General features: G+C 36.8%; 2 protein-coding genes across 2 annotated transcripts; one reads left to right on the top strand and one right to left on the bottom strand.

Moving 5' to 3' along the window:
• Positions 1-3,014: 3,014 nt before the first annotated feature.
• On the bottom strand, positions 3,015-7,389 carry LOC115236565 (augmin complex subunit dgt3). Its single transcript, XM_029809093.1, has 9 exons — positions 6,759-7,389; positions 6,469-6,687; positions 6,206-6,392; positions 5,917-6,134; positions 5,709-5,837; positions 5,231-5,570; positions 4,911-5,143; positions 4,661-4,829; positions 3,015-4,592 (listed from the first exon to the last, which is right to left on the bottom strand). The coding sequence occupies exons 1-9, from the start codon at positions 6,938-6,940 to the stop codon at positions 4,440-4,442; spliced, it is 1,830 nt and encodes a 609-aa protein (XP_029664953.1). The 5' UTR covers positions 6,941-7,389; the 3' UTR covers positions 3,015-4,439.
• Positions 7,390-7,683: 294 nt separating this feature from the next.
• On the top strand, positions 7,684-11,015 carry LOC115236566 (UBX domain-containing protein 7). The gene is made up of 8 exons (XM_029809094.1): positions 7,684-7,993; positions 8,207-8,446; positions 8,515-8,789; positions 8,872-9,144; positions 9,232-9,289; positions 9,436-9,594; positions 9,689-9,774; positions 9,859-11,015. Exons 1-8 carry the CDS (start codon positions 7,954-7,956, stop codon positions 10,018-10,020), a joined length of 1,293 nt encoding a protein of 430 aa, XP_029664954.1. The 5' UTR covers positions 7,684-7,953; the 3' UTR covers positions 10,021-11,015.
• Positions 11,016-11,487: the final 472 nt, after the last annotated feature.

Below are 11,487 nucleotides of genomic sequence, written 5' to 3'. Positions count from 1 at the left end.
TCCAACGAATAGAAAAAAAAAATTACTGCAGGAAATTAATGCAATTTTAAATGACATCCCGACTGGGCTAATTAAGGATACTGTAACTGACATGTCATCTGACTAAATTATCTGAAGACTTATAATTTAATTAAGTCAATTATAGCACTCTAAGATATATTGTACTATTTATGCTTATAACAACTTGCTTGAGAAACAACAGCAAAAAAAAATATAATAATGATGCTATTGTTTTCTATAATAATTTAATTTACCCTAATTTCTATAGTATTTGTATAAATTTCTATAATTTTGAAAAAATATATTTGCTGATAAATTTTCATATCGTACGCATCGAAACATACAAATAAATTTATTGCTTGTTCGGATAAAAAATTCAATAATTACTTCTTCCTCATCATTCTCTCTCTCTCTCTCTCTCTCTCTCTCTCTCTCTCTCTCTCTCTCTCTCTCTCTCTCTCTCTCTCTCTCTCTCTCTCTCTCTCTCTCTCTCTCTCTCTCTCTCTCTCTCTCTCTCTCTCTCTCTCTCTCTCTCTCTCTCTCTCTCTCTCTCTCTCTCTCTCTCTCTCTCTCTCTCTCTCTCTCTCTCTCTCTCTCTCTCTCTCTCTCTCTCTCTCTCTCTCTCTCTCTCTCTCTCTCTCTCTCTCTCTCTCTCTCTCTCTCTCTCTCTCTCTCTCTCTCTCTCTCTCTCTCTCTCTCTCTCTCTCTCTCTCTCTCTCTCTCTCTCTCTCTCTCTCTCTCTCTCTCTCTCTCTCTCTCTCTCTCTCTCTCTCTCTCTCTCTCTCTCTCTCTCTCTCTCTCTCTCTCTCTCTCTCTCTCTCTCTCTCTCTCTCTCTCTCTCTCTCTCTCTCTCTCTCTCTCTCTCTCTCTCTCTCTCTCTCTCTCTCTCTCTCTCTCTCTCTCTCTCTCTCTCTCTCTCTCTCTCTCTCTCTCTCTCTCTCTCTCTTTGTGTTGTTGTTCTCTCTCTTTCTAGTCCGATGCTGCCGTTGTCTTTCTCTTTCTGCGCTGGCAAACGTCTCTCTCTCTCTCTTTCTTTCTCCCACGCCGATGTTTACGTGGGTCGACGTTCTCTCGGCACAACACGGACGGACAATTGTGAAGGTAGAATGAGAGAGATGGAAAACACTGCGTGCGATCTCTTCCTGCGGAAAAACACCGTTGTCAACAGTCGGAAATACTGGAGATTTTCTTCCGAATGAGAAAAATCTTACTGCGAGAGACTACTTCTCCTCCCACGACGAAAGGATACCCGTTGTCGTTCTCCGATAATTAGCTCGAGCCGCTCTCGTCTAACTCTCCTTCTCTCGCCGCCGACACGTCAACAATAATATACGGCGCGGCGCGTGTATATATACGTCGTATCCGGCGACGTGACCCAGCCGTGCGTAATCGGACGGGACGCGCGTGATTCACTGGATAAATACGCGCAAGGAGACGACACCCTCTTTACTCTTTCACTTATAACGTATATACGCGCCGCTCTTACTCGGTTACTTTCGAAATGACAGACGACGACGACGACGACGATGACAAGAGTGGTGCATCGAAGCGCGTCCGGCTGTTGAATGAATGTCGCGCGACTAATCTACGCGCATAAACAAACGCACACTAGCGCGCCGCGCAGCAGGTACGTATACACACAGGTATGCAGCACACATACACGCAAATAGAGCGACGCTACGCGCTACACCAGCAGCGCATTGTTTTGCTTCCAGCAGACGATCGAACGCCCGAATCCTCGACGTTCTCTCTCTTTCTCTTTCTCTCTCACCTCGACGACGAATCAGGGTGACGGGTTGCACAACGCGCGCATACGCTCGTCACACGCACCGACCCCGCTCCGATGAGGTAATGCACCAGGGGAGAGAAAGAGGAGAATCCGTGCACGGTGAGAGCGAGTTGATGATTCGCTTCGACTCTCTCTCTTTGTGTTGTTGTTCTCTCTCTTTCTAGTCCGATGCTGCCGTTGTCTTTCTCTTTCTGCGCTGGCAAACGTCTCTCTCTCTCTCTTTCTTTCTCCCACGCCGATGTTTACGTGGGTCGACGTTCTCTCGGCACAACACGGACGGACAATTGTGAAGGTAGAATGAGAGAGATGGAAAACACTGCGTGCGATCTCTTCCTGCGGAAAAACACCGTTGTCAACAGTCGGAAATACTGGAGATTTTCTTCCGAATGAGAAAAATCTTACTGCGAGAGACTACTTCTCCTCCCACGACGAAAGGATACCCGTTGTCGTTCTCCGATAATTAGCTCGAGCCGCTCTCGTCTAACTCTCCTTCTCTCGCCGCCGACACGTCAACAATAATATACGGCGCGGCGCGTGTATATATACGTCGTATCCGGCGACGTGACCCAGCCGTGCGTAATCGGACGGGACGCGCGTGATTCACTGGATAAATACGCGCAAGGAGACGACACCCTCTTTACTCTTTCACTTATAACGTATATACGCGCCGCTCTTACTCGGTTACTTTCGAAATGACAGACGACGACGACGACGACGATGACAAGAGTGGTGCATCGAAGCGCGTCCGGCTGTTGAATGAATGTCGCGCGACTAATCTACGCGCATAAACAAACGCACACTAGCGCGCCGCGCAGCAGGTACGTATACACACAGGTATGCAGCACACATACACGCAAATAGAGCGACGCTACGCGCTACACCAGCAGCGCATTGTTTTGCTTCCAGCAGACGATCGAACGCCCGAATCCTCGACGTTCTCTCTCTTTCTCTTTCTCTCTCACCTCGACGACGAATCAGGGTGACGGGTTGCACAACGCGCGCATACGCTCGTCACACGCACCGACCCCGCTCCGATGAGGTAATGCACCAGGGGAGAGAAAGAGGAGAATCCGTGCACGGTGAGAGCGAGTTGATGATTCGCTTCGACGGGGAGATAGTATCTCGCGCACTCCCACTTTCGAATTAAATATATATGTGTGTGTATATATATATATTATATGTCAGAGTTCGAGAATGTCTTACTTACTATACCTTGTATCTCTTATTCTTTTTTTATCGAGGTAGTTATTACAATTCCGTACGCGGTTTATCCTTGTTTCTCACGGTTGTGACGAAACTAATCGAAGCAGGCACGCCTCGTAGAGTTTCGACTCCGAGTATCGGTTGATTACCGGCGTCGTACTCTCCTTACAGATTTCGAGGTAGTCTTGATACTCCGAGATAATTCCACACTTGTTCTCCGGTGAAGAAAATTCTCAGGTGTATCGGATTGTCGACGCACTTCTCGTATAACAGAATGTACACACGGCGCGTTAGTTGTTAAATGTTCGCTCTCTCTCTCTCTCTCTCTCTCTTGTTTCGCGTATCCGCGTTTCCCGTCGTTATTTACTGTTTCGCGCGACAGGCCAACTCTCTTCGCGCACGCGAGCGAAGTCTACGACAGGCTTGAACGAGTTCGAAAGAGCGAAGAGCGAGCGGTCATCCGTTCGCGTCCGCCAGCCATGAACCTTCTACTCTGTTATTATTGTTTTGGTCGGGCGGCGCATGCGCGTCGCCTGTCCCACTCCGTCTGCCCGGCGCCCCTCCGACCCCGCGTTCGTGTAAACAAACCGTTAACTCACGAGCCCCGGCGAATCGATAATACTCCTCGCCACGCCACTTCCCCGTTCCGTCATCTTTTTCTTTTCTCTCTCTCTCTCTCTCTTTCTTGCCAATCTATCTTTTTCCCTCCCTCCTCTCCGCCGCCGTTCGTTGTTCTGTTCACAGGGAAAACGAGCATGCATCGCGGCGTTCGAATAAATTACGGCCTTTCTCTCTTTCTCTTTTGTATTTACGCGAGAAATGTTGCGAAATGTTTTCAAAATGCATATCGTTTCGTACACGGAGCGTTTGCTTATGATCCTTTTGTGTACATATATACACACGGCTCGAGAGCGGGGGACGGTTTGAACGAAATACTATGTCGGCGATGAAGGCGGGGGGAAGCGAAGAGAGGAGAGCGGAGGACAACATCGATGAAGGAGAGGGGGAGGGACATCGATGCGCGCGGATCAAGGTTACACTTGGGCACCTCTTCTACGTCATCTCTCGTTGAATTTACACTCGATATACGCATGCGCGCAGCATACACACATACACAAACGCATCCTTGAAACGAATCATTCATTATCGCATTCATGTAACGCATCGCGTATATCATATTTTTAAGAATGCAAAGGCAAGCAGGATTTTTTTCTTTTTGATGATGTGAAAGAATTCAGAGGATTAGAAAAGCAAAATCAGATCTTTTTCGCAAATGTACGATTTTGCAATATACCGAGTGTATCGCATTGTTTTAATTTTTGATTTTACGAAATATAAAAGTATACGAAAACAATTAGAAAAAATATTCACTGGAACCTATACAACTTTTTCCTTTATACAATTCCTTGACAACTTATAATCGACATAATTTTTAGAATTTATTAATTTACAAATTCGGCTTACTTTCCGCAATGTGGCCAAAGTGAGACTCGTTTGCTTTTTGCTCCGCTTCCTCGTATTTCATTCTTAACATATCTGGTTCTGCCAAGAATCTCTGCCATAAAATGTCCTTCTCGCGTTCTAAATTGGTGTCCATCCTCTATAATATGGCAATCATTAGTAAACGATATATAATCTTAATGATTCATTAAACATGCATAGCTGTACCATTCGTTCTTTGAATTGATTCCTAATTCTTGTTAAATCTTTTTGTATCTCCTGAACAATTGCGGATATTTCCTCGTATTTATTATTTATTTCATATGAAAATGGCCTGAAGCTGATTGTTGATCCATTTTGTATTTCAGCCATATAATCCTTGTTAACTTCATCCTCTCTAATTTTGTAGGAATCATATAAAGATAACACATTAGTAAAGATAACATTATGAGATTACTAAAGAAAATAGACAACTTACAATTTTTGTAATTCATCGATTTTATTATTTATATGTGTTTCCAATATAAATTTCTTTTTCTCCCTATTGTCGACTATTAGGTTATCGTATCTTTTCAATGCCGAAGAGAATGACTCGTCCGAGATATCGTTATCGAGCATCATGGAGATGAATATTTGATTAAATACATTATAAGTTTTTGGAGATTGTGCTATGAGAGTTGCATATTCGTCTTGTTGTTGTTGCATGACTTCCTACACATTTATGTTTCACATATGAATAATGAAATCATTTTCATTAAAATAATGAAAGAGGCAACGAGAAATGATTTAATTACTTACACATCTTGTAGAAGACAGTTTATATTCTGTGCTAATGTAATGATGAGCATCGGCAATAAATTCAGCAACCTCGCGTAGAGAACAAAACTGTATTTCCATTAACATACACAGCAAATCGACATAAACATGTCCATGCTCCATTGCGAGAGAGTGTAAATTCTTGAGTGTTTTGAGACGAGCTTTTCTGCGTTCGAGACGAGCAAGTGCATCATTTCTCACGATCTTTAGCATTTCCATTTCTGCGAATTGTACTACTTCTTCAGGAAATTGTTGATCTCGCAAAAGTGTAACATTCTGCTCCAGAAAATCCCTTTTCATGCTTAACATTTGTATTTCATCACTGTTAAGTAATAAAATGTTACATTTAAATATAGAATAGTTTCTTCTTTTTTTTCCATGCTCAAATCATAAAATGACATTTATTGTTTTAAATGCCAAAAACTCTAAGTACTTTAATGTCAATAGTATTATTACTTACTGTATTTTACTATCCCCAGGCAATTTCAAAACTCCGCCATTATAAATATCTTGCATACATTGTAACATTGTTGTATAAGACTCCTCTTGAACACTAGCATTAATTTCTTCTATTTTAGAATTCGTCAAGCTATATAACAAATAAAATATACAAATCGAGTAGGGTTATATTACTTAATAAATTCTTTTTAAAGAATAGTTATACTTACATAGTCTTACACAAGGATAACACATGCATTCTTTCGTCAACTTGTTTCTCCCTACTATCATTTATTAGAGATGCATAATCCGAATCCTCTTCTTGTTCTTTCTTACTAGCATTTCCAAATTGCTTTTTTATATAAATAGCCAGGTAATGATTGTAAAGTTCTACTTGTTTAATAAACAGGTCTATCGGCATTTGTGACCACAATACTGGACTGCCTTGCTAGAAAAGAAAATGAAAATTAATAATACAGTTGAATAATGAGAATCGATTATAGAGCTTGAAATAATTACATTTTTAATAGCATCTGCATATATATTCAGAAGATTATGAACATCCTGAGAGAATTGACAATTGTTTTTGTCAAATTCTTTCAGAATTACACTGCAATCATCATATGCTTTTTCCGTTTCAATCTGCTCTTTATCCAACATAGTTTCCGCTTCTTCAATGTCGTCATCCAACTTATTCTCAATGTCCCTATAACAAGTGCATGTCTTTAAATCATTTAATTAATATACAAATACCCCGAATATACAATTTCATATGTTCTTACTTTAGATTTTTTATACTATGTTTCAATGTATAAAGATATTCCTCGCTGTCTCTATAGCTTTCCTTCAATGTTTCGTATTCTACAAACAAATCTTCTCTACATGTTTCATCTACACTGACAAGCTGGAGCAAATCTGGACATTCTCTGGTTGCTTCCTCCAATGTAGCATCCAATTCTTTATCCTCTAGCCATTCGCCGGCATTTTGCAACATATCTTTTCTGTAAAGAAATAGATAGATTATGAGAATTCTAATCTCCATTCAACCGTGACTATGCAAGGGGAATCTTACAATTTTATTTCCTCAATAGAGAGAACATTAGCGCTGCTCACATTCTTACAGAACCATTCCAGAAAAGGCTGCATGTTAGGATCATCGCAGACCTTGCTCAAAATTTCCGATGTGATCCCCGATGACAAATCCGGTCGCAGCCCGCGAATCTTATCATAGATCTGTTTACCGGTAACGCTCATCTTGTCTTTTTTATAAATTATCTATCGCAAATTCTTTTTCTCCTTCTCTTTTCCGTTTCAACTTTCCAAAAATATTGTGTTTTACAATGTCATGGCTAGACAACTTGCCTAGTTCATTTCGTGACATACACTTTCGATTCTTCGTGCGAAGAAATTTTGAACGGTTTTCCGTTTAGTACTCCGTATAAAACCATAGAAAACTGAACGCGACGATGCGACCCATAGTCGCATATATAGATATCGGAGTGTAGACTCTAAGGATAATATAGTAATCAATCTTACGGTTGACTTAACTCATGTCGGTAATTATTGACAACATTGTTACCGACCCTTTTAACAAAAAGCTTTTTTGCTGCAAAATATATATCTTATTCCTTTATTTTAATAATTTATTTATATTATACCATGATCCTTTAACAAATCTAAATTTTTCGCAGAAGATATTAAGACTGTCAATCTGATGAATTGACTCTATCAATCGACCTTGACGGTCGCCACTAAAGGAAAAAAAATTAATTAAAAAGTTTAATATATAATAAAATGTATAAACAGTATAATAATTAAAAGATTGATATATATAGTAGTATTATTGTGTAAATAGTAGTAACATTATCACAAAAATAGTATGATGTATATTAAATAAATTATTATAATTAAAACAAGATAATATTTTATATTAAAGCACCTGCAGATGATTTGGTTATTAAATTAATATCAGTTATAATTTGAAATTGTAGTTTTAACGGATATTTCGAGAAAATTACATGAAAAGAAAGAGTCTTCTTATTACTAGAATATATTTTATATTTACAAAGGTGTCATATATAGGAAGTGCAACGCAGTCAGAGCGATGCAGCGTGTCGAGATGTTCGAGATGTCATTCGGTGCGTCGTGAATGGCGATAAAGAGAGAGAGAGAGAAAGAGGGGAGAAAAAAATATTTAGAAGTATTTTTCTTCTACAATCGCTTATTCGTGCGACGAGGAAAATCCTTCTAAATTAAAGTTAATCGCAATGGATCGTGAATTAATTGAGAAGTTTATCGAAGTAACGGGTGAGTATTTTACCGATATATTAGCGCAAGAATGTCATCACATTCAGGTTAAATAGTGCAACAAGCAAATATAAGAATCGCGAAAATATAAACACACATCCTCCTGTACTTAAATGAATTAAAACAATGTCGAGGATCATTATCGAAAACGATATTTCGCTACAAATGGATGTATCCGATGCCAAGTATTGTCGAATTTCGTGTTTCTGTTAGGCGAGACCGAGGCAACGGCACAACAGTATCTAGCATTGGCCGATGGAAACGTGGAGATGGCGATTAGTCTTATGTTCGAAGGTGGCAGACCACCGGAGATTGAGAATTCAAATCCTGAGCCACCAGTGAGAGCTCCTATATTACCTACGCAAGAAATACTGGTGCCGCCAGAGCCAATGTGTTCATTTCCACGATTGTCAAATGTATACGATAGATTCAGAGACTTTGCAGTAGAAACCCGTATGTATTATTGTATGACATATATTAGTGGGCATATGTTACATATTGAGTAATGGAAATTGATGCAGAGCGACAAGAGGAAGAAATGACTCATAGAGTAACCGGCATGAAACATATTTCTCAAAAGAAATCAAAACGATTAGAAGATTTATTCCGACCACCAAGCAATATTCTCTTTTTGGGATCTTTCATGGAGGCACGAGACCATGCAAAAACTCTGAATCGTTGGTTACTTGTCAATGTCCAAAATCCACAAGAATTTAGTTGTCAAGTTCTTAATAGAGATGTATGGCCCAATCAACAAATTCAAGAAATTGTGAAGGATCATTTTGTTCTGTGGCAAGTATGTCATGTCAGATTATAATGCCATTTTCAGATTTTGATTTATTGCCATATTCTACTTATCATTTTTCTTTTTAAATCAGGTTTTGTGCAGTACATCGGATGGAAGACGTTACATAGATTTTTACAATGTAGTGGCATATCCATATCTTGCAATTGTAGATCCCAGAACAGGAGAATGTATGAAAACCTACAATAACATTACTGTGGATAGTTTGATCTCTGATTTGAATGATATGTTAAGCACACATGCATCTCCAGAGAGTGCTGTACAGGTTACGTCTAATTCTAAAGATTGGAATAATTTTCCTACAACACCTCCAAAACGGAATATTCTAGCTGATCAAATAAAAAATGTTAGTTATTAAATACTATCACTAATAATCTCAACTTTTCTTTTATATATATGAATAATTTTTTCATTATAATATTTCCGTTTTCAGGATTGTGGTCCTAGTAGTAAAACTTCTAGACTTTTGTCGGAAAAAATAACAAATTTAGGTTAGTATTTGTTTAATTTAAATGAATAATATTACTAAGAGTAATTATGTATACTATATTGTCGATTTCTTCACTTTCACAAAACTGCATATCTTATCATAAAGCGCTATTTTGCTCAATTTGTTTAATAATATTATTATATACAGAAACTGAAAATATTACATCGGATAACATTACAAGTTCAAGTATCCCAAGTAGCAGTAACACTGCCTTTAATAAAAAAAGAAAACTGAATGAATGTGAGACTAAAGATAAACAATTAAAGGACGAAAAATTAAAATCGAATACAGTTAAAGTTGAAACAAGTAAGTATGATATATCTACTATAATTTACAAAATATTTTTCATATATCCTTTAATATTCACACTACTATTCCATAAAATTATTTTTAAATCCAGGCGATGAACCCTTTTTACGGCTCTGCTTACGATTGCCAAATGGTACAAAGGAAACAATATCTATGTGTGCAACAGATACTATAGAAGTATGTTTTCGAAATATCTTTTTAATACTGCAAAATTATGCAATGTATAAGAAAAATATGTAATATAACTGTAATCGTTTTTAGGACTTTTTGATTAAAATGGAGGAAATGGGATTTCCATCAACAGAACATACCTTTTTGGTGCCATTCCCAAAAACAAACGTTGGTGCATTGTCTTCAAATATGCGTCTATTAGATACAATCTTATTTCCAACAAACACAGTATTCATAACGAAGATACAGTAACATACCACAAGTCAATTATTTCTTCCATTATAATTCGTCAATTTAGAAACTTGAATTTGAAAAATATTCATCGATATTGTTCCAACGTATTTCTATGAAAACTTGTAAAAATTATATACTGTGTTTTATAGGTAAAAATTTAAATTCTTGACATTAACAAATACATTAAAAATCTCGTATGTTTATATAGATTTAAATATTAAAGTGAAGAAAGACAGGATACTTATATGAACCTATGTTGAACATAGTGAAGCACTGCCATTCAGTGTTCATTTCATATTAAAATTTGCATTCTCTATATAATCTTTCTATTCTAGTATAAGGTTTGATATACTCATGATATATTATAAGAGAAATCGTCAGTTACATACATTATATATAGCCACTATTGCCCAAACATTTTATCTCATTATTACTTATTTGTTTTATTATTACCGTTTCTGCAAATCTTGCAAGTGCCGTCCATAACATGTGTACAGCCGTCTCAAAAAAAAAAAAAGAAAAAAAAATGTACTTCCTGCAAAATATTTCAATGTCGCAACATTGAATGACATATGCGACAGATTGTTACATATGTCATAATTATAACATGTTACTACAAAATAAGATATCTTAAAGAACGCTGTATGAAAGAAAATTTTCATCACATACACACGCAATGTGATTCAAAGTATAAGCCAAATAAGGTTTCATATTATGAATCGAAAATAATTCAATGTTATTCTGTATGTTGCTATAATATATCACATGTATCAATATATGTGATCATCATGATAATTTGTTCAAGTTAAAACTGCCGATATAATTAGTTATAAGGTAGATATAAATTGAAATGTTTTACAAGTATTATAAATAAGATAGTAATATACACATAGTATATACTAATATTACATGCACTGACGACACACAAAAACATTACACAAATGTCAAGTATCTGTATTTTTACTTATTTTTCAGTGTATATCATAATTCTGTAATATACATAGTAAAAAAAAGGATATTTGATTGAATTTATTATGTATGCGTGTGTATGTATATATATTATGCATTTAATTAAATTATATTATTTCAGTTCATATCTATTATATAAAATTCTTGTTTATGCAGACAATTTAATAATTTATTCATCTAAAGATATATTATTTTAACTTTCAATATAGTATATATTCATTGTAATTAACAAATATATATATATATATACACATGATTAATATTTTTAATATTAAAGGATTGGATATGTGCAGGATTCATACATTAAAATACCAAATTAAAATAAAGATGATATAATATAACAAAATTTCGCGAAAACAACTTGCCCTATGTGTTTTTTACATATATATTACTTATTTATATATGTACATATATACAAAATATCTTACTTTATATACATCATGTAGATATAGCTTCAGACATCTTGATCTCTTCATATACATTTAACACACACACACACATATATATATATATATA

The sequence above is a fragment of the Formica exsecta genome, unplaced genomic scaffold, assembly GCF_003651465.1.
Source record: "Formica exsecta isolate Colony F162 unplaced genomic scaffold, ASM365146v1 scaffold258, whole genome shotgun sequence".
In the NCBI taxonomy this organism is placed as follows: Eukaryota; Metazoa; Arthropoda; class Insecta; order Hymenoptera; family Formicidae; genus Formica; species Formica exsecta.
Note: the sequence above shows the minus strand (reverse complement) of the source record. Positions and strands in the feature narration are given on the sequence as shown.

Excerpts from the sequence above, each read along its gene's own strand:
- LOC115236566 (XM_029809094.1), top strand. The coding sequence starts at position 7,954 with ATGGATCGTGAATTAATTGAGAAGTTTATCGAAGTAACGG. Across the intron at positions 9,145-9,231 it reads TAGCTGATCAAATAAAAAAT|GATTGTGGTCCTAGTAGTAA; the intron begins GTTAGTTATTAA and ends TTCCGTTTTCAG. Across the intron at positions 9,775-9,858 it reads GTGCAACAGATACTATAGAA|GACTTTTTGATTAAAATGGA; the intron begins GTATGTTTTCGA and ends AATCGTTTTTAG.
- LOC115236565 (XM_029809093.1), bottom strand. The coding sequence starts at position 6,940 with ATGAGCGTTACCGGTAAACAGATCTATGATAAGATTCGCGGGCTGCGA. Across the intron at positions 6,393-6,468 it reads CATAGTATAAAAAATCTAAA|GGACATTGAGAATAAGTTGG; the intron begins GTAAGAACATAT and ends CACTTGTTATAG. Across the intron at positions 4,830-4,910 it reads ATCGATGAATTACAAAAATT|AGAGGATGAAGTTAACAAGG; the intron begins GTAAGTTGTCTA and ends CTACAAAATTAG.